This window comes from Phyllopteryx taeniolatus, chromosome 21 (assembly GCF_024500385.1).
Source record: "Phyllopteryx taeniolatus isolate TA_2022b chromosome 21, UOR_Ptae_1.2, whole genome shotgun sequence".
Taxonomy (NCBI): Eukaryota; Metazoa; Chordata; class Actinopteri; order Syngnathiformes; family Syngnathidae; genus Phyllopteryx; species Phyllopteryx taeniolatus.
The window spans coordinates 1,210,710-1,227,676 of NC_084522.1; the positions used below are offsets into that span (position 1 = coordinate 1,210,710).

Genomic DNA, 16,967 nt, shown 5'->3' on the forward strand with positions numbered 1-16,967 from the left:
CAAGTTTTGCATTGGGTTCAGTCCGGGACACGCCCACCCCTCCAAAGACGGGGGGGGGGGGGGGGGAAGAAAAAAAAAGTCGCGCAGCACGCATGCGCGCCTCTCCTGCGGCTGCTGCAGAGAATCTGATGAAGGCGCGTTAAAGTGTGACATCAACTCCTGCATGCGACGCTTGTTAACGCACTGTTTGCGTGGGCCCGCCGCCGCCGCCGCGACCACCGCCCCCATCCCCGCCGCTGCGGACATGTCTGCCGTGAGTATGACGATGACGGCCGCAGCAGGTTCGGGGTCGGCTCGGACGCGCAGTGGGGGCGAGGCTTGCAGGTGCAGCCCGGGCCTGGCTTGCGTCATTCGGTGCAATTAGAACGCGCGATGTGAAAAGTATTTGCGTGAAATGTAGCGTCAGTGGTCGCGTTGGGGCTGTTTTGGACGCTGTCAATATTTTGTTTCTCGAGTTTCTTTTAAGTTCTGTAAATGACTTGCAAGCACGTTCCGCTCACAGGCCACTTCATTAGGTACACCTGTGCATTCGAATGACAGCCAACTATGCCGTCTTCTGATCTATGTCCTTGATCTGTGGATCTATGCTAGGTTTCGCTATTGTGGATGCAATCATTCTAATATAGAGCTATGTCTTCTAGATCGATCTACCTATACTACCATTATGGTTGATATAATAAATAAGAACAATCATGAAAAATAAGATTAGATCTCTCTATCTAACTGTTCTAGATCTGTTGTTTAATCTAGGTCTATCTCTTCTAGGTCTACTTATACTACGTCTACCTGACTAGCTAATCTAGATCCTTCGAGTCATTCTAGAGCCATCTATTTTATATTGTTTTTTTCTAGATTGATGCATCTATGCTTAGTTAGTTTAGCTATTTAGCTATTCTAGATCTAATCATTTTAATGTAGAGCTGTCTTCAAGATTTATACATCTGTACTACTATTATAATCGATGTAATCAAAAAGAAAAGATCTATCCATCCGTCCTTGGTCGAGCTAACTAGTCTAGATCTTGTTCTAACCAAATTTTCTCCTACATGCGAGCTCTAACTGACTAGCTGTTCTGGATTTGGGCGCATCCTCGAGCCACCCCTCAATTCTCCATCCATCTAGGTTCGGTCTTTCTACTCAATGTATTTATTATAAGTCTATCTAACGATGCTTAAATAGCATATCTAGCAATATCTAGTCAAGCTGATAAATCTAGCCAGTCTGGATCCCTTTCTATTCTAGATATAGCTTTTCTAGATTTGTCTATTCTACATCTAGCTAGTGTTAACTTTTCTAGCTGTAGCAATCTGCGTCTCTAGCTAAATTGGACCTACCAATTCTAGATCTGTTGCAATTTAGATCCACCTTTACATCTATAAATTTTCTACCCATCTAGTGATCAATACAAGAGCTAACTTTTGATCAAATCTATTCTGGATCTTCCGTGCCATGTATCCTGGATCTATCTGTACTACATCTCTGCTGAGCCCACAAGATTTGTTTCATCGCATTGTTTTGTGCTCGAGCTATCTGTCTCATCTATCGTTTATTCTAGACTTCTGTCATCTATTCCAGTTCTAGTCTACGTGTTCCGATCAAATGTATTATGTAAGTGTTCATTTTGCATAGATGAAAACTAAATGAATTATAGTAGGTTAGCACTACAGTCTGCAGGAATCAGAAAATTTGAGACTCAGGCTATAATGTAGTTGTTGTGTGCAGAAGCAGACCGATGTCGTTCGGGGACTTTTTTTTTTTTTTTTTTTTTTTTTTTTGCTCCCGGCTGGCTCCCATCCAATCAGATCTGAGCGTGTGTGATGGCGTAGCCAGCGCCCAGTCGGGAGGCAGCTGCATGCTTCGCTCTGTGGCAGATGTGACTCAGCAGAGTCCAGACCGAAGACAAGTCCTTCACGTGTACGCTTGCTTGTTCGGAAGTACAAATATAACTGAAATAATGTGGTTGCGCAAGTGTACACAGCCTCTTCCCCGCCGGGACGTGGCTGTGTTTTTAGAATAAACCAATCGCATTCAAACTCATGTCAGCACACAGCCGCCTCTGATTAGCGCCAAATAAAGTTCAGTTGTTCTAGTAGATGTTTGAAAAGGGTTGTATGTAGACTGTTCATACATCCTTTTATAATGTAGTAATTCTTTGTTCCTTCCCGCAGTCCATAGAGGAGGTGCAGGATCAGCCCAAAAAGAGGCCCCTGGTCCGGGCCGCGTCGGAGGAGAGCGCCGCCGACCTGTACCCGCTGGGGGGCTCGCCGTCCCCGGGCGACACGCTGCCATGGAACCTGCCCAAGCATCAGCGCATCAAACGCTCCAAGTCGGCCTCGGGCGACGTGCTGGATCCGGCCGAGCGCGCCGTCATCCGGATCGCAGGTACAACCCTTTTAGACCGGGGGTGGGCAAAGTATGGCACGGGGGCCGCATATGCCCTGCGCCATTCATGAATCCGGCTCACTGACCTATTTGTTGCATTCATTTAGCTGATTTTCCCTTACAGTTGGTGAATTACTATGTATTGTTGTTTTTCTGACTTATCTCATCAAATAACTTCTTGAATCAGTGGTTCTAAAACCTTTTACACCAAGTACCACTAAAAAATGACTCGGCTCTTAAAGTATGACAGCTAGTAGGCCCATTTTAAATATTAACACTTACACTTAACACTTAATGCTTAAATATACAATGATTACCAAATTGAACTGTATTAAAATGTATTGCACAAAAGTTAATAAAGAAATTACTTAAATGTTGAAAAACAATCAGTTGTTAAAGATTAAATGTGAATGTATGGAACTTCAAAGTTAAATATAACTGACCTGTACTTTGGCAGTGATGCTTTCACTTACCACTAGAGGGAGCCAATGTACAGCTAGTTAGTGGCTTAAAGGATAAATGAAAATAGCACATTAAACCATTTTGGATATACAAATTGTTAAATTGTATTAAATGATTATAATACAAAATGGAATAAATTACATAAATTATTTTGATTTAATTCGTCATTTATGTTCATATATCAAATAAAAAAATATGAACAATATATAATTAATTCATTCATCTTCCGTACCGCTTCTCCTCACTCGGGTCGCGGGCGTGCTGGAGCCTATCCCAGCTGACTCTGGGCGGGAGGCGGGGTATACCCCAAACTGGTCGCCAGCCAATCCCAGGGCACATAGAAAACAAACAACCATTGGCACTCAAATTCACACCTAGGGAGAATTTAGAGTCCTCAATTAACCTAGCGTGCATGTTTCTGGGATGTGGGAGGAAAGAGGAGCACCCGGAGAAAAGCCACATAGGCACGGGGAGACCATGCAAACTCCACACAGGCGGGGCCGGGATTTTAACCCGCAACCTCACAACTGTGAGGCTGACGTGCTAACCAGTTGTCCACCGTGTCGCCCTATACTCTTAATTCATTATTTAAAAAAAAAAAAAAAAAAAAATCCGTTTTACAATTTTGTATTTATTTTTTTTTTTTTACATACACTTTTTATTCACCTCATCAGAAAATTACCCGGCCCATCTGTTTGTTTTAAAAATGAAACGTGGCATTGGAGCACAAACGTTAGCTCACCCCTGTTTTCAACACGCACACAAACGCACACAAACGCACACACACTGACCACTTCATGAGCTACAGGTTGAAAATATTATGGACAACTCTCAGCATGACCACAATACAAATTGTTTGTTTGTTTGTATTCCAGCTCCTGGATTGACTTCTTTTTAGGCTAAGATACCTAACGATGTGGCCAGTTGGTGTGCGCGCGTATCGATTTACAAGCGGACATGTGGTATGAAATTAGATCGCCCCAGATATTGATTAATCAGGGTGGGGTACTGCAGCACTGTGATGTCATACAGATGATACAACATCTTCTAGTGAAGGGCAAAGTGGAGCCACCGAGCATTTAAATAATCGAGTCCGCTAAGATTTGTTGTTACTAGTTCTAAATTTGGCCAATTAAAATAAACAAAAATCTCATTAAAATTTAATAGATTTGTTGAAAATTGAAGAAAATTTATAAAATAAGCAATCATGCAGTATTTAATAGGAGTAATAATTAGTCCATTTAAAAAAAAAAAAAAAACAAAAAAAAAAAAAGAATTTTTAATTTATTATTAAAATGAGTTTCAACAACATACCGTCACTTTTTTGTTTTAAACCTCATCTACAAATGACCTGTTCATTTTAGAGATTGTCACCCCTGAGCACCCAAGTTTGCACACCGCTGATCTAGTGGATTTTTAAGTGACATAAGACGTGCGGTTGCTTGTGTGCGCGCGCGGGCTGAACATGTGACATAATGGCGTCTGCACACACACGCACGCGCGCGCACACACACACACGCAAGGATCGAGCTGAGACTTGATGTCAGCACTCACGGAACAGGGACATTTGCTATCAAGTTTTTTGAGAGGCAGCCAGAGGAGCTAAGAAAATACACACACACTTGAGTGTAACCTCAATTGTGTGTGTGTGTGTGTGTGCGTGTGCATTTCCTTTAGGGGTACATGTGTCTTGTAATTGCGGTGAAAGTCAAAGTCAGTCTAATCAATCGGCAATCGTGGTGCATTAGTAGTGTAGATTGTGCCTTAAGGGAATGCAAATGGTTCCTGTTGTTTCTATTAGTGTCATATGATCCAATCATCGATTTGATTGCTGTTTATGATTGGATCACGTTCATAAGCGTGATTGTACCCCGTGTGTCTGTTCATTGTCCTCCGTAAACCAGGAAGTAGCCAACAAACAGTTACTGTACATACGACAGTATGATGCAGTTGCTGTCGGATGAAGACCATGCACATCCATTTTGAGACTTTTAATCACTGACGGTCCTTCATGTTAATATCAGAATCAGAATCATCTTTATTTGCCAAGTATGTCCAAAACACACGAGGAATTTGTCTCCGGTAGTGGGAGCCGCTCTAGTACAACAGACAGTTGACAGTTTTTTGAATTCAATAGCCGTCAATGGCAGTAAATGAGTTAATAGGCGGTAATTAGATTCTTTCTGTTCTCAGGCGTGTCCTGTTAAAAATATGTTCTTCAGTTTCAAAGTAGGGTGTGAAGCCAGGGTTTTGGTTTCAGGCCTACGTTAATGCTTTAAATCAGGGTCTTCAAACAGTGGTTCAAGGCCAGGGTTAGGGTCTCAAGTTAGGTTTTCAAACTAGGGTGAAGGTTCCAAGATTTGGTTAGGGTTTCAAGTTAAAGTGTCAAGCCAATGTTGGGGTTTTGAAAATAGGGTTTCAAGCCTTGGTTAGAGGTTTAAGGTACGGTTACAAGCCATGGTTAGGGTTTTAAGGGAGGTTTAGGCTTTCAAATTTGGGCTTTAAACTTATATTAAGGTTTTTAAGTAGGCTTTGAAACCTGTCTTACAGTTTGAAGGCCGCGTTAGTGTTTCAAATGAGGTACGAAGGAGCCAAGCAACCAAGGACAACAGATTTTATACCGCCATGTTCATACCGAGCGTCTCCATTGGTTGCCACAAACCAAGCGAGCTGTCTAGTGACACATCTGCTACTCTCGTGAACGACCTCCAGTGACCTTCGATATCACTCGCGCTTTCAAGCAGCACATGTGTCATCTGTCCGGACCCTGACGGCATGCGGTCTGTGCCTTTAAGAGGGGGTCTGACATCACACGTGTGTGTGTGTTGGGGGGATGAGGGGGTCGGGGGGGGGGGCGCAGTCCAGGCTGAGTCTGGGTCCACGCAGACGGGCAGACCAGGCTGGCACGGGCGGGGGAGCTTTCTGTCCCACTTTGACTTTCGTGTTGACCCAAGATGAGCGGGAGCGCAAGCGAGGCGGTGGCCAGCGTGCGGCAGAGCATTCGCCCGCCAGAGCAGGGCCAGACCCGGCCCGCCGTTCTCACCCCGGGCCAACGTCTGCCCGAGGAGCAGGACTACATGCAGGCCTACGAGAACGTGAGGGAGAAGTATAAAGGTAACGCCCGTGTGTCAACGGGAGGGAACGCTTCTTTGCTGTGGAAACGGCAAGTGGAATGCTTGCAATCGGATACTTTTTATTAGGACGAGATGAACTGCCAGAGTCACATCAAGTGAGCCCGTGTGTCAAGCCCATGTGTCAAGGGAGCGGAACAGGAAGTGCAATGCTTTCACAGTAAAATTACATTAGTCAAAACACAAATAGAATTGCCGATATCAGAACAGTTGAGGATCATGTGTCAAGCCCATGTGTCTAGGGAGTGGAACAATAATTGGTCCCACATTGATTTGCCGGGGAAGCAGGAAGTGGAATGCCTTCACAGTAAAATACAATCGGGTTATTTTTATTAGGGCGAGATGAGCTGTCAATGGTAGAATGTGTCAGCCCATGTGTCAAGTGAGTGGAGCATTATTTGGTCCTACATTGGTTCGGCGACGAAACGGGAAGTGGAATACTTTCATAGTAAAACGCAATTAGGCGTCAGATGAGATAAGCTGCCAGTGTTGGAGCATGTCAGCCCATGTGCCAAGCCCGTGTGTCAAGCGAGTGAAGCACTAATGGGTCCCACGGTGATTTGCAGGGGAAACAGAAAGTGGAATACTGCAAGATGAGATGAGTTGCCAATGTCAGAACATGGGAGCCCATGTGTCAAGTGAGTGGCGCTCCAATTGGTGCCACTTTGGGGAAACGGGAAGCGGAACGCTTTAACAGTAAAATCCGATTTTTAGGAGACAGATTTTGGCCTGACTGTGACGTAAAGAACTGAAGTGATCCCACCTGCCATTCTGAAAGTACTATCAGAGCCGCAGACGATGTAGTACAAAGTGACGTAAGGTAGTTGGCTGTGAAAACAAACCAAAACTAAGAGTCCTGAGCGGAGTGGCCCCATTCGGGGAATGTTTGCCGCCCCATATTTTCTTTCCCACGCCCCCCTACCGCCACGATTTCTGACATGCTGCCATTTCCTGCTTCTTTTACGCGTGTATTTTTGTCTAGGCTACTGTTTTGATTGTACAAGAAGGCTAATACATGTCATGCTTACACAGTGGCACAATCAGACCATGTGCCCTTTCACTCTTTAAAGGCTCTCACTAAACGGCAACCGTTTTCTTTCGAGCGCTGGGAATGGCGAATGTCGACGGTACCCCCCGTGAGCATGTTGCTATTAACCCGCCAGCTGTCCTTATCGCAGCAGGTGAAAGAACAGGCGTTCATTATCGAAGCATTCGGCTTTAAAATAACTGTGTAGAGTGACACCTCTGTCAGATTCATTGTGGTAATTAGTTTTGCGCCCGTCACGTGCACTGGCCGGACACTCCATTAGGTACAGGCTGCATACGTTGTATGGTGTACCTAATGAAGTGACCAGTACGTGTAGAGTCCAAACTACTGTCATACATATAGTTAATACTGATGGAGAGATAAAATGTAGTATAACCCAATTCAAGTACAGTGTACGTTTTTCAATAAAAAATTCACAACTTTTGGAATAAGTGACGCAATATATCTCTGAGTCATCCTACCTTTAAAAAATGTTGTATATATGGTACCTAACATCTTTGTAAACTACAGTACAAATATAAAAAAAACATGGAAATAGTAGTCTATTTTAACTCAAAAATGACAAATATATAATGCGAACAAAGCTATAGTTTCTTTATATGTATTTTTTCAACTTTTATCGGGGGTTGAACCCGGGTCCTCAAAACTGTGAGGCTGACGCTCTAACCAGTCGGTCACCGTGCCGCCCAAACAAAACATAATAAAATAAAAGAACATAGTTTTATTTTGTCTGCTTTTATCTTTAAAGTGCAGCGCAAACGGACCCTCCTTGTTTGCCCGTCTAAATGCATCCCAGCATACAATGTACCTCGCCCCCTTCTTAGACACCCGAAATACACACTTTGAAATACGTGCGCGTGCGTGCGTGTGCTGCATTTATGTGTTAGCGCAAATGCCAGGAAAGTTCACGTCTGAAATGGCGACGTGATGAGTTTGTTTTGGGCGCACATGTACAGAACCCCCCATGATTGCCCCCCTCCACTCTTAATGCCGTGCTTCCCTCAGATCAGTTTCATGCAACTCAAAAATAGTCTCTCACACACACACACTCGCTTTCTTGCCACTCCCAGTTAAAGTTTGCTCTCGAACTAAACAAAACAAAGAGAATTACATGCTGTGTATTAAACCCCATAACTTTGCCTCACGTACGTCCTCCAGCATAATGCTAACACACAATGCAAAAAGCCATAGATGGGCTAACAAAAGTAGCATTGATGTTGCTGTAGTTATAAAGCTTGAAAGAACTTATATTTGCATACAAGGAATATCAGCACACGCAGACGGAACATGCAACAATACTCACAGGCATATATTCTTGATCCTCTGCGAAAAACGACGAATATTCTCACAGCTTCGTCGTGACGCTAGAAGACGCTCAAACCAGAAGCCGCGACACAATGCCCATTGAACTATCATGATGCACAAACTTTAATTTCCATTTGTTGTTACCAATGTTGAGGCGTAACTAATTACAGGTAACCAGATTACATAATTTAAATACAAAATGTATGTAATTGTAATCCATTACTGGGAGAATTTTTTTTCTTAAATTACAGTTGCTTTTGGAAATTTCCATGATTCAAATTTTAGTTGCATTTGAAAAATAGCTGCATAAACTCAGATTTTTTTCGTCTCACTTCCTCTTTCTAAAGCTGACGCTTGTGATTGGCTCTCTCTGGTCATGTGCGATTCTGCCGTATTCTCAAACGTGACATATTTTTCCAAATATGACCTCCAAGCGCCTTGTGGTGCAACATCTTAGTTTGAGATTTTGAAAAGGTTTGACTCATATTTACAATTTTGAACACATAAAAGAAAATTGAACGATTTCATTACATATTGTTTTTTTAACTTTTTTAAGAGAAATTCACTTATCTGGGTTGTCATATGAAGCGATATTGCAAAATTTAGCACATTTGTCAATAGGTCAACATGGTATCATGTTTTCCACATATAATGCAACAAAATTTTTTTTATTATTTACATTTCATCGTTTATCAATTCATTTGTGTAAAGAACTAATTTGGTTAATTCCAAAATAATGACCTATGCTTTTAATCCACTTTTTTTGAAGGATACCTCCAAGGGTCCTCCTGATGCATTCACTCAAAATTAAGAAAAGTAATCCGAATGCAAGCCAATATATAGATTAATAATAATATATTTTCCTCCAAGAAAGTCATTGAAATGGTTAACGGAAATGTATTTCTGCTGTAGTGCCATCCGCGGGGCGGGGGCTGACGTGACCCCTGCTGACAGAGGTCCCGCTCGTAAATTATCGCCACATATGTTCACACCGATGCTCCACTTTGGATCTGAACGCGATCTTCTCAACCTCATGTGAGACTTGACGCGAGCGCCAAAAAAAAACAAAAACAACTTTTTGCTGACCGGCCGCAATAAAACATACGTACTGCCGTTAGTCTGTGTGAGAGATGTTAGCAAATATCTGGATAATAATGAAGTATTCTTGATCTTAAAAGGGTGGAGGACCCCCAAAAACGGGGAGAGGACCCCGAAAACCTACACGGACAAAAGTATTGGGGCGCATTTGAAGCGTAAGAAGTGAAACGTGAAGACATTTTGACTTCTTAAATGCTAGAACAGATTCCGCTCTTCCGGGAAATGTTAGCCTTTCTTAAATAAAAAAATAACTAAATAAATGAAAGCATCTGTGGGTCCCTCGAAAGGGGATATATGAATCTGAGATATTGTTATTATTATTATTATTAAATTAGCCTAAGTTGGCAAAGCTACACAAGATGACACATTTGTCCCTAGTGACAACAAATTCCATTTATTTAAAAAAAAAAAAAAAAAATGATTATTTTTTTCAACACATTCATAACTTCAATGTATGCAATTCTTGGACTAATTAATTTGGACTCCAAATTTGGTTACGAGGCGCGTCTCAATGCTTTTGTCCGCATCGCGTTTCTGAGAGGTGACGAGATGCGGTCAGTGACTCGCCGTTGCTCCGCTGCGACGTGAACGTGGACCGGAACCGGAGTAGCAATGAAACGTTTGAAACGGATCTGGGATGAGAGGACTGCCGGGCATGCGATTTAGTGTCTTCTTCCTGCAATCCCGAGCCTGAGATTTAGCAACAGCTGACGTTAATTATGCAATCCCCCCCCCCCCCCCCCCCCCCCCTCCGTTCCTAAAAACAGACTTAAGAGTGGAAGCTGCAGAAAGGTCAAATCATGTCTTCAAACAGGGATATCAAAGTCTGTTTTTGGACTATTTCTTATCATGAAAAGCACACAAACAGTCAGGCCACATGTGAATGTTGATTATTTGCTGTATTTTTATCGTGATACTTTTGGCCGTTTTGCACCTGATCTTATTTTGGGGATGGTTTCAAGCAGGCGTGCCCAAAGTATGGCCCACGCGCCACATAAGGACCACTCCGTTCTTAAACCCGGGCCAACCAGCAGGATTTACATGATCAAGAGTCTTGTTATATTTGCGCCCCCCTTCCAAAATTGGGTAGTTAAAACACATTTATTTTTATTTTTCTTATTTGTATTTTAATTCCACTTCAATAAAATTTGAATTGAAAAGTATTTAATTCAAATGAAAAAGTTTTTACTTTTAATTTTGATTCATTTTTATTTTCATTCGATTTATTTATACATTTTCTATTTTAATTCCAATTAAATGTAATAAAAAAATAAATATTCAATAAAAATGCATTATTTTTTTTCTGATTGTTTTCATTTAAATTCTTTAATTGGTTAATTGATAGAATTCAAATATTTTTAAATCAACAATTTTATATATAGATTTAAGCACCATTTTGTATTGATTTTTATTAAATTGGTTAATTGATTTTATTCACAGTAATTATAAGTAATAAAATCTATTTTCTATTCATTTATCACAAATGATTAATTTTTATTAAAAGTAATAAAATACAATCATTATTCATATAAACAATTTTAAACATTTAAAATTGTGTATTTATGTTATCAAATAGTTGATAAATCATTGACTTAATTTTATACAATATAGTTAAAATACAAAAATACATTCTCTTATACAGTGAAAATTTGACTTGTATTTATGCATTTCTGATTCACTAATCTTGTTTAATAATGACTTCATTCGGTACCGCTGGGGGAAAAAAAATCTGTCTTTTAATTTGTTGGTGGTATTTCCGAATATTTAATCCTCAAACTTTATTTTGCTGCATTAAGAAAGGAGAAATTGTACCGCGCAAATGTCCAGAATGCAGACTACGAGCACATTGTTGTGCTTATAGCAGGCTGTGTAAATATAACCTTGGAATTAGATAATGAGTCAAATGCTGCTTCACCAAGACCTGATGACGTAAACGGCAAACACGGGTGAGCGTCTGCCGGCCGCTCATCCCTACAACAATGGCGCTAACGCCGGGCGGGCTCAGGCACGCCACAGCGAGCCCGACTCCCGCGCGGAATGCCAGCCGGCGGACCGAGCGGGTTGGGCCCCGGCCGCCGTTTGGCGTCCGGCTCCGCTTAAAAGAAAAGCTGCCGTGGATGGACTGTGCTTTGTCAGCTCTTCCGTGCTAACCGCTCTCATTTCAGTCAAGTCATCCACGTTTAATGGTCCAAAATGTGTGAGCAACGCCTGCCAGTGAACAAGATGTCAGTGTTGCTGTTGAATTCAGCAGCTCCGTGTTAGAAAAGAAAAGAAAAATTCAGGTTGTAATTGATCACTCCATCATAATTCCATCTGGTTGGGTGACTTAAGAAAAATGTCAGGTATTTGTGCGATAAATGAAAAGCAGCTGTGAAGCCTTTGATCACAACTTGCTTTGTTTTGCAGCTCACCACAGAACATTTGATCAAATTATTACATTGTACTGACAAACTGGAGGCAGCGTGCCTGTGATCATATGATCGTTAAAGCTATTTGATTAATCCCTTTAAGTGAAAGTGCAAAAAAAAAAAAAAAAAAAAAAGTCTCTGACTTTTGAAAATGCTGACTCATCACTCATTCGGAAGCTGACCGACCCGAGATATTAATTCCCGTTGTCATCATTAGTTCCGGCTCGCCTTTCACCCTCCAGAGCAGCCTAATGAGGAAGGAGATCAATTTCTTTCAACATTTTAGCTTGTTCTTGCCAAATTGACTCACTCTCACCCCTTCAGGAATAAAGTGGTATTACATGCCGAGAAAGCCGACGAGCTCGCTACAAATTAGACGTTTATTGCGTATGTCATAGCTACTAGCTTAAAGCCGCGGCCACTAATTTAGCCTTCCCTCCAAACTTAACTTACTCCATAACTTACGAAATAACGAAGTAACTTGACTATTAACTGGACAGCCAAGTAGATAAACTTAATAACTTACTCCGTAACTGCCTCACTAACTTACTTAACATAATTACTGTATTGTAATTTACAAAATACATATTACATACATAAATAACTAGCTTCCGCATTACGTATATTACTTGACTTGTGACAGCACAATTCTGTCTAATTGACATAATGGCGCCTTCACACTGAGTTTCTCCATCCCTGACCTGGTAGCCACCTGGGGGAAGATCCTACATTTTCTTTTCTCGCGAGCAATGGACTATCATGTGGAAGCCAAAAGCTAGGCAGAGCTCCAGTGTTGTCGGATGAGCAGCTTTCCGCTGCATTTCCGGCAGATAATGCTGAGTCACTGGCTGGAGGGGGGGGGGGGGGGGAAAGAAAATCCCGTCCTGTCGCAATGGTAGCATTTGGTCCCATTGAGCAGGTTGCCCTCTGTTGTCCTGGCACCTCCCTGAGAAGAAGGAGGAGGAGGAAGAGGACGATGCACCATCAGGGTGGGGCGGGAGGAGGTGCACTTGTTTTTTTTGTTTTAGTTTGTTTCCCCCCCAATGAAAGGGATTGTGTGCGAGGCAGGAGGGGACAAAAAACACGAAGCTGCCAACTCTGTGAGCAAGCGCGACAGCGCGTGAGAGAGAGAGACAGGGAATAGGCTGCTTGTTCCCACTTTGAGACCGTTCCATCCTCTGGCCGTTTGGGAATCACGCAGCATGGATCCAGCCAGGTCCATCCAGCACGAGATCAGCGCTCTCAAAGGTACCACTCCCGCAACACCTCGTTTTCCCACAATGCATCAGTGGCGGGCAATAGAAAGTTGAGGAATGAGGATCATTCCGTAGCTTTTGTTGCCTTTTGTGTCCCACTCGGGGGCTGGGAAGGGGTGCTTGCTGCTGCTGCATGCAGCAAAGCGGAACGGCATTGCAGTATCGCCGTGGCAACGAGGTTGTCGGCGGCTGCACGGGCGTCAGTGTGCACTTGGCCGCTGGTTGTTTTGAACCGCGTTGTTCAAGTTGACTTGAAGGGGCGTGACACAACCTGGAAAGTTCTTAATGTTGGGTCAGCCGGTTGCACTCCAGGCCCGTAGGTGGTGGTAACGGGCATTCCTAAGTGCTTGCCTGTTTTTAACCACATCTGTGTAAACTTACTAAATAAATAACTAAGAAGTACTTTACTAACTAGATAACTAATTTACTAAGTAACCTCAAAAGTACTTTACTCTGTAAATAACTCACTGATTGATTAACTTACTAATAAGACAAATAACTTGCACATTAACTGGTTTACTCGTATTTGCTGCTTTGGAGAAGCATATGAAAGGGTCCGACACACTCGGATAGGCTGAGGGGGGGGTGGGGGTCCCCTTTGTAGTCCCTTGACAAAATCTTCATTGGGCTTCTCCGAAAAGAATCACTCAAGTTGATTTTGTAAGCAGCAGCCGAACCTTAATCCAAGCCTCACAGTTTCTTGTGAATGGACCTCCGCTGGGTGAGCAAAGCCGCCCAATGTTCCAATCAGCTTTGGCTCGGTTCTTGACCCAAATATTCTCAGCTTACTTTGGGTTTAGCCTGTCTTGAGCTGCGAAATGCCAAAGACCAAACATTCACTTTGTTAAATGGGGCCACTGCCCTCTTGAAAGCTCCATTTGGAGGACTTGAACATACTGAAAAATTGTGTTCATCCTGCTGAAAATGGAAGCACCCCCTGGAAATTTGGGAAAGCTCAGCCCCCTAAGGCAATTCAACTTTGCAACCTGAAATTTGGTAAAAATGCCTATCTTGAGTAGACCCACAAAAGTTCCAAGAAGCCGTGCCAGAAAAAACAGATAAGACACACAAAACTCTTAACTCAGTTCCACAAGGTCAGACCTTGACACGCAACACATGCAGGTTGTGCAGTCTTTTATTTTCATCGTGCACGAAGTTTGTAGTGTACACACACACACACGTGGTGAAAGTGCTAATAAAGCTAGCGAGCGGGGGCGGGGAATGTGGTGGTTGACTTTTTGGTTCAAGAGAAACTTTGCATATCAAACTAACAGAGTCTGACAGGAAGTGATGTCACATGTCAACTAATTCCTGGATCTCAAGTTTTTGATTTTTGTTGTAGCTTCAAACCCCTCACTGTAAGACATGTGCCATAGATGTGACAATGACCAGTAATGTAATTAAACAATATCAATACAAAAGTGATATTGCTTTTATACAAAAACAGTTCTCCATCTACCAGTTATTATTTAACGGTCATGATTTGTATTATTTCATTAGTTATTCAGCTGCACAAATAGTTCCGCAAACAGTACCGTTTGCCGTGGAGTTAGCTTTTAGCACGGCATGTCAACGTCAACAAATGAGATTTCACGTCATGTCGCGTCATGCTATTACGAGATTTTTCGGGCGCTCCAAAATGTAGAAAAGTTCAGTACTAGTCAGAAAATCCAAAATGAAGCTAATTGATGCGACAGCTTTGCGTTCGTTAGCATGTAAAAGTTACAGTGCTGTTGTACTGTATATAATCATTCACGGATGACTCTCGTCCAATCAAATTGCTCGGTCAGAATGAACTGTACTATAATGCAATTTAGTGATGAATATTGTACAAACTGTCCGTCTGACGCGTAAAAAAAAAAAAAAAAAAAGACGCAGTTCCACTCAAGCCCCGTAGGTGGTTGAAAAGCGCATTACCGTAATAGGTGGGTGTCACACACAGTACGCTTTTTTCACCATTAGCTGCATCTTGGCCCCAATGCCAGCAGACCATAACAAGCCAACATACATTTTTTGATCTGCACCTTTATGTGGAAATGTACCAACATTTCTCAAATTCTTCCTCGACCCATGTGGAAACTGATAGTTTGTATTTAAAGCTACTAACTAACTAGCAGGGAGTTGATACATTCCATGTTGCCTTTTTCGTCAAATGTCTTCGACAGCCCACAATGTTCCTTGGCAGTGCATCTGCAGCCATGTTTGATTGATCACATTAACAATTTGCTGTGGAATTAGTTCGCGGCGAGTGGCTCTCCAAGGCTTAGGGGAGACCTTGCAATGGTGTCTATGTGTAATTGTGTAATTGCTACACATTTTCCCAGCCCGCCGCAATGTTGCTGCAAAATTGCTGACGCGCACATTCACACTTCTCGCATGTCACTTTGCAGCACTCAAATGCTTCCGCTGCTAATTTGAGTCACGGCAATGAATGGCGCTGACATTCCTCACCTGCTTCTGTCGGCGATGGGAATGCAGAAAACAGTCTACTTACAGTACTACCCAGTTGTATGGAGATAAAAAAAAATTGTAACTAGTACTGCATGGTGCTTCCATCTCGAACTAGTATATGTCGTCTTTACAGGCAACATTTGAAGATGTTTTATTATTCTTATTCAGATTTGCTATTGTTTTCATGATTAAACAATGTACTGGCTCTGTTTTGACATTTTAATATAGTTTTATGAACATTTTGAAGGGGCTACAATGGCATCTTTTAGAATGTTTTAGCAACGTTTGTCCATCTTCGACGTCTAAAAAGTATTTCATGAAGATTAAAGAGTGTGTTTTCAAGGCAGAGTTTCTTTGAATTTTCCCTCAACTAGCCATTGGGTGGTGCTGTTGGTTGGACCCCTTCATGAAGCTCCATTGCAAAAATGGCATCTTTACGGCCCTCTGTTTGAGCTAGACATTCACCTGAAAGCCCTCAAATACAATAAAAGCATGTTTGTGCAGTCTAATGAGGTCCCAATACAACAGAAAGCATGCTTTTACAAAGAGACTATTTAGTGCCTTTTCTAATAACAGAGCATAGCATAAGATAGCATAGCTTATCTATACTATAACTAGCACTATAACTGCCAAGGAGTGTCTTATATTGTTGTTTTTAGTTTGTGTTGCCATGAGCAGCAATGTTCGCTCTTCTGCTTCTGCTTCAGCCCTGTTGACTCATATTTTGGTGGAGGGTCACGTTGCCATGGTTACCGACATTTGGGATGAGTCATGGCAGTGAGCAGTTTATCACACGCTCCCATAAACTTGAGCGCAGTCACCTTTACACCAGATTGTATAGTCGGTCACAGAGCATCCGTTAGCATCCATTTTGGGCCAGTTTTGCACTGACTTCATCGCTTTCATGTGCCATGATGTCATTCAAACCAAAGAACACGCAGTGTCACATTGTCGCATAACCATGTCAGATTTTTTACATGATGTGTCATACTCATAAATATTCATGCGACTAAAGCCAAGCGTGTGGAGTCCCCCAGGGCTCGCTTTTTGAGGCGTAATTGAAACTTTCCGCGCTACTACTGTAGTATGAGCTGCTTGTTGTTGACATTTACCATTTCCTGTCTCGTAAAAAGATTAAGATTTGACATCACTCATAACCAGTTAGATTATTGCTGGGTGCGTCATACTCATAGTTCATATTTGTTTCAAATTGTGCATGTGGAGTCCCGCAGGGCTCACATCTCAGTCCACTGTAATTTAGACTTGACAAGCTACTACGAGCAGCATTTTTTTTTTTTGCTGGAATGTTTATATAGTCACTTAATATTTCATAACATACATAACCAGTGATATTATTATTATTAGTATGACATATTCATATTTCATATTTTTCACTGGAGAGACCTTACGACAAAGGCCTCACTTC

The 16,967-nt window shown here is 42.1% G+C and overlaps 1 protein-coding gene across 9 annotated transcripts in view; it reads left to right on the forward strand.

Annotated features, from left to right (window-relative positions):
* Nucleotides 1–16,967, forward strand: part of pleca (plectin a) — a 69,133-nt gene that overhangs the window by 2,723 nt on the left and 49,443 nt on the right. For 4 of the 9 annotated variants that reach the window (XM_061759388.1, XM_061759390.1, XM_061759389.1 and 1 more), the window contains exon 2: nt 2,169–2,382. In XM_061759388.1, coding sequence (XP_061615372.1) covers nt 2,169–2,382 — 214 coding nt within the window. Of the gene's footprint in view, nt 1–148; nt 254–2,168; nt 2,383–5,756; nt 5,959–13,021; nt 13,083–16,967 lie in introns of those variants that run through there. The other 5 variants (XM_061759395.1, XM_061759397.1, XM_061759406.1 and 2 more) reach the window with 3 other exon arrangements.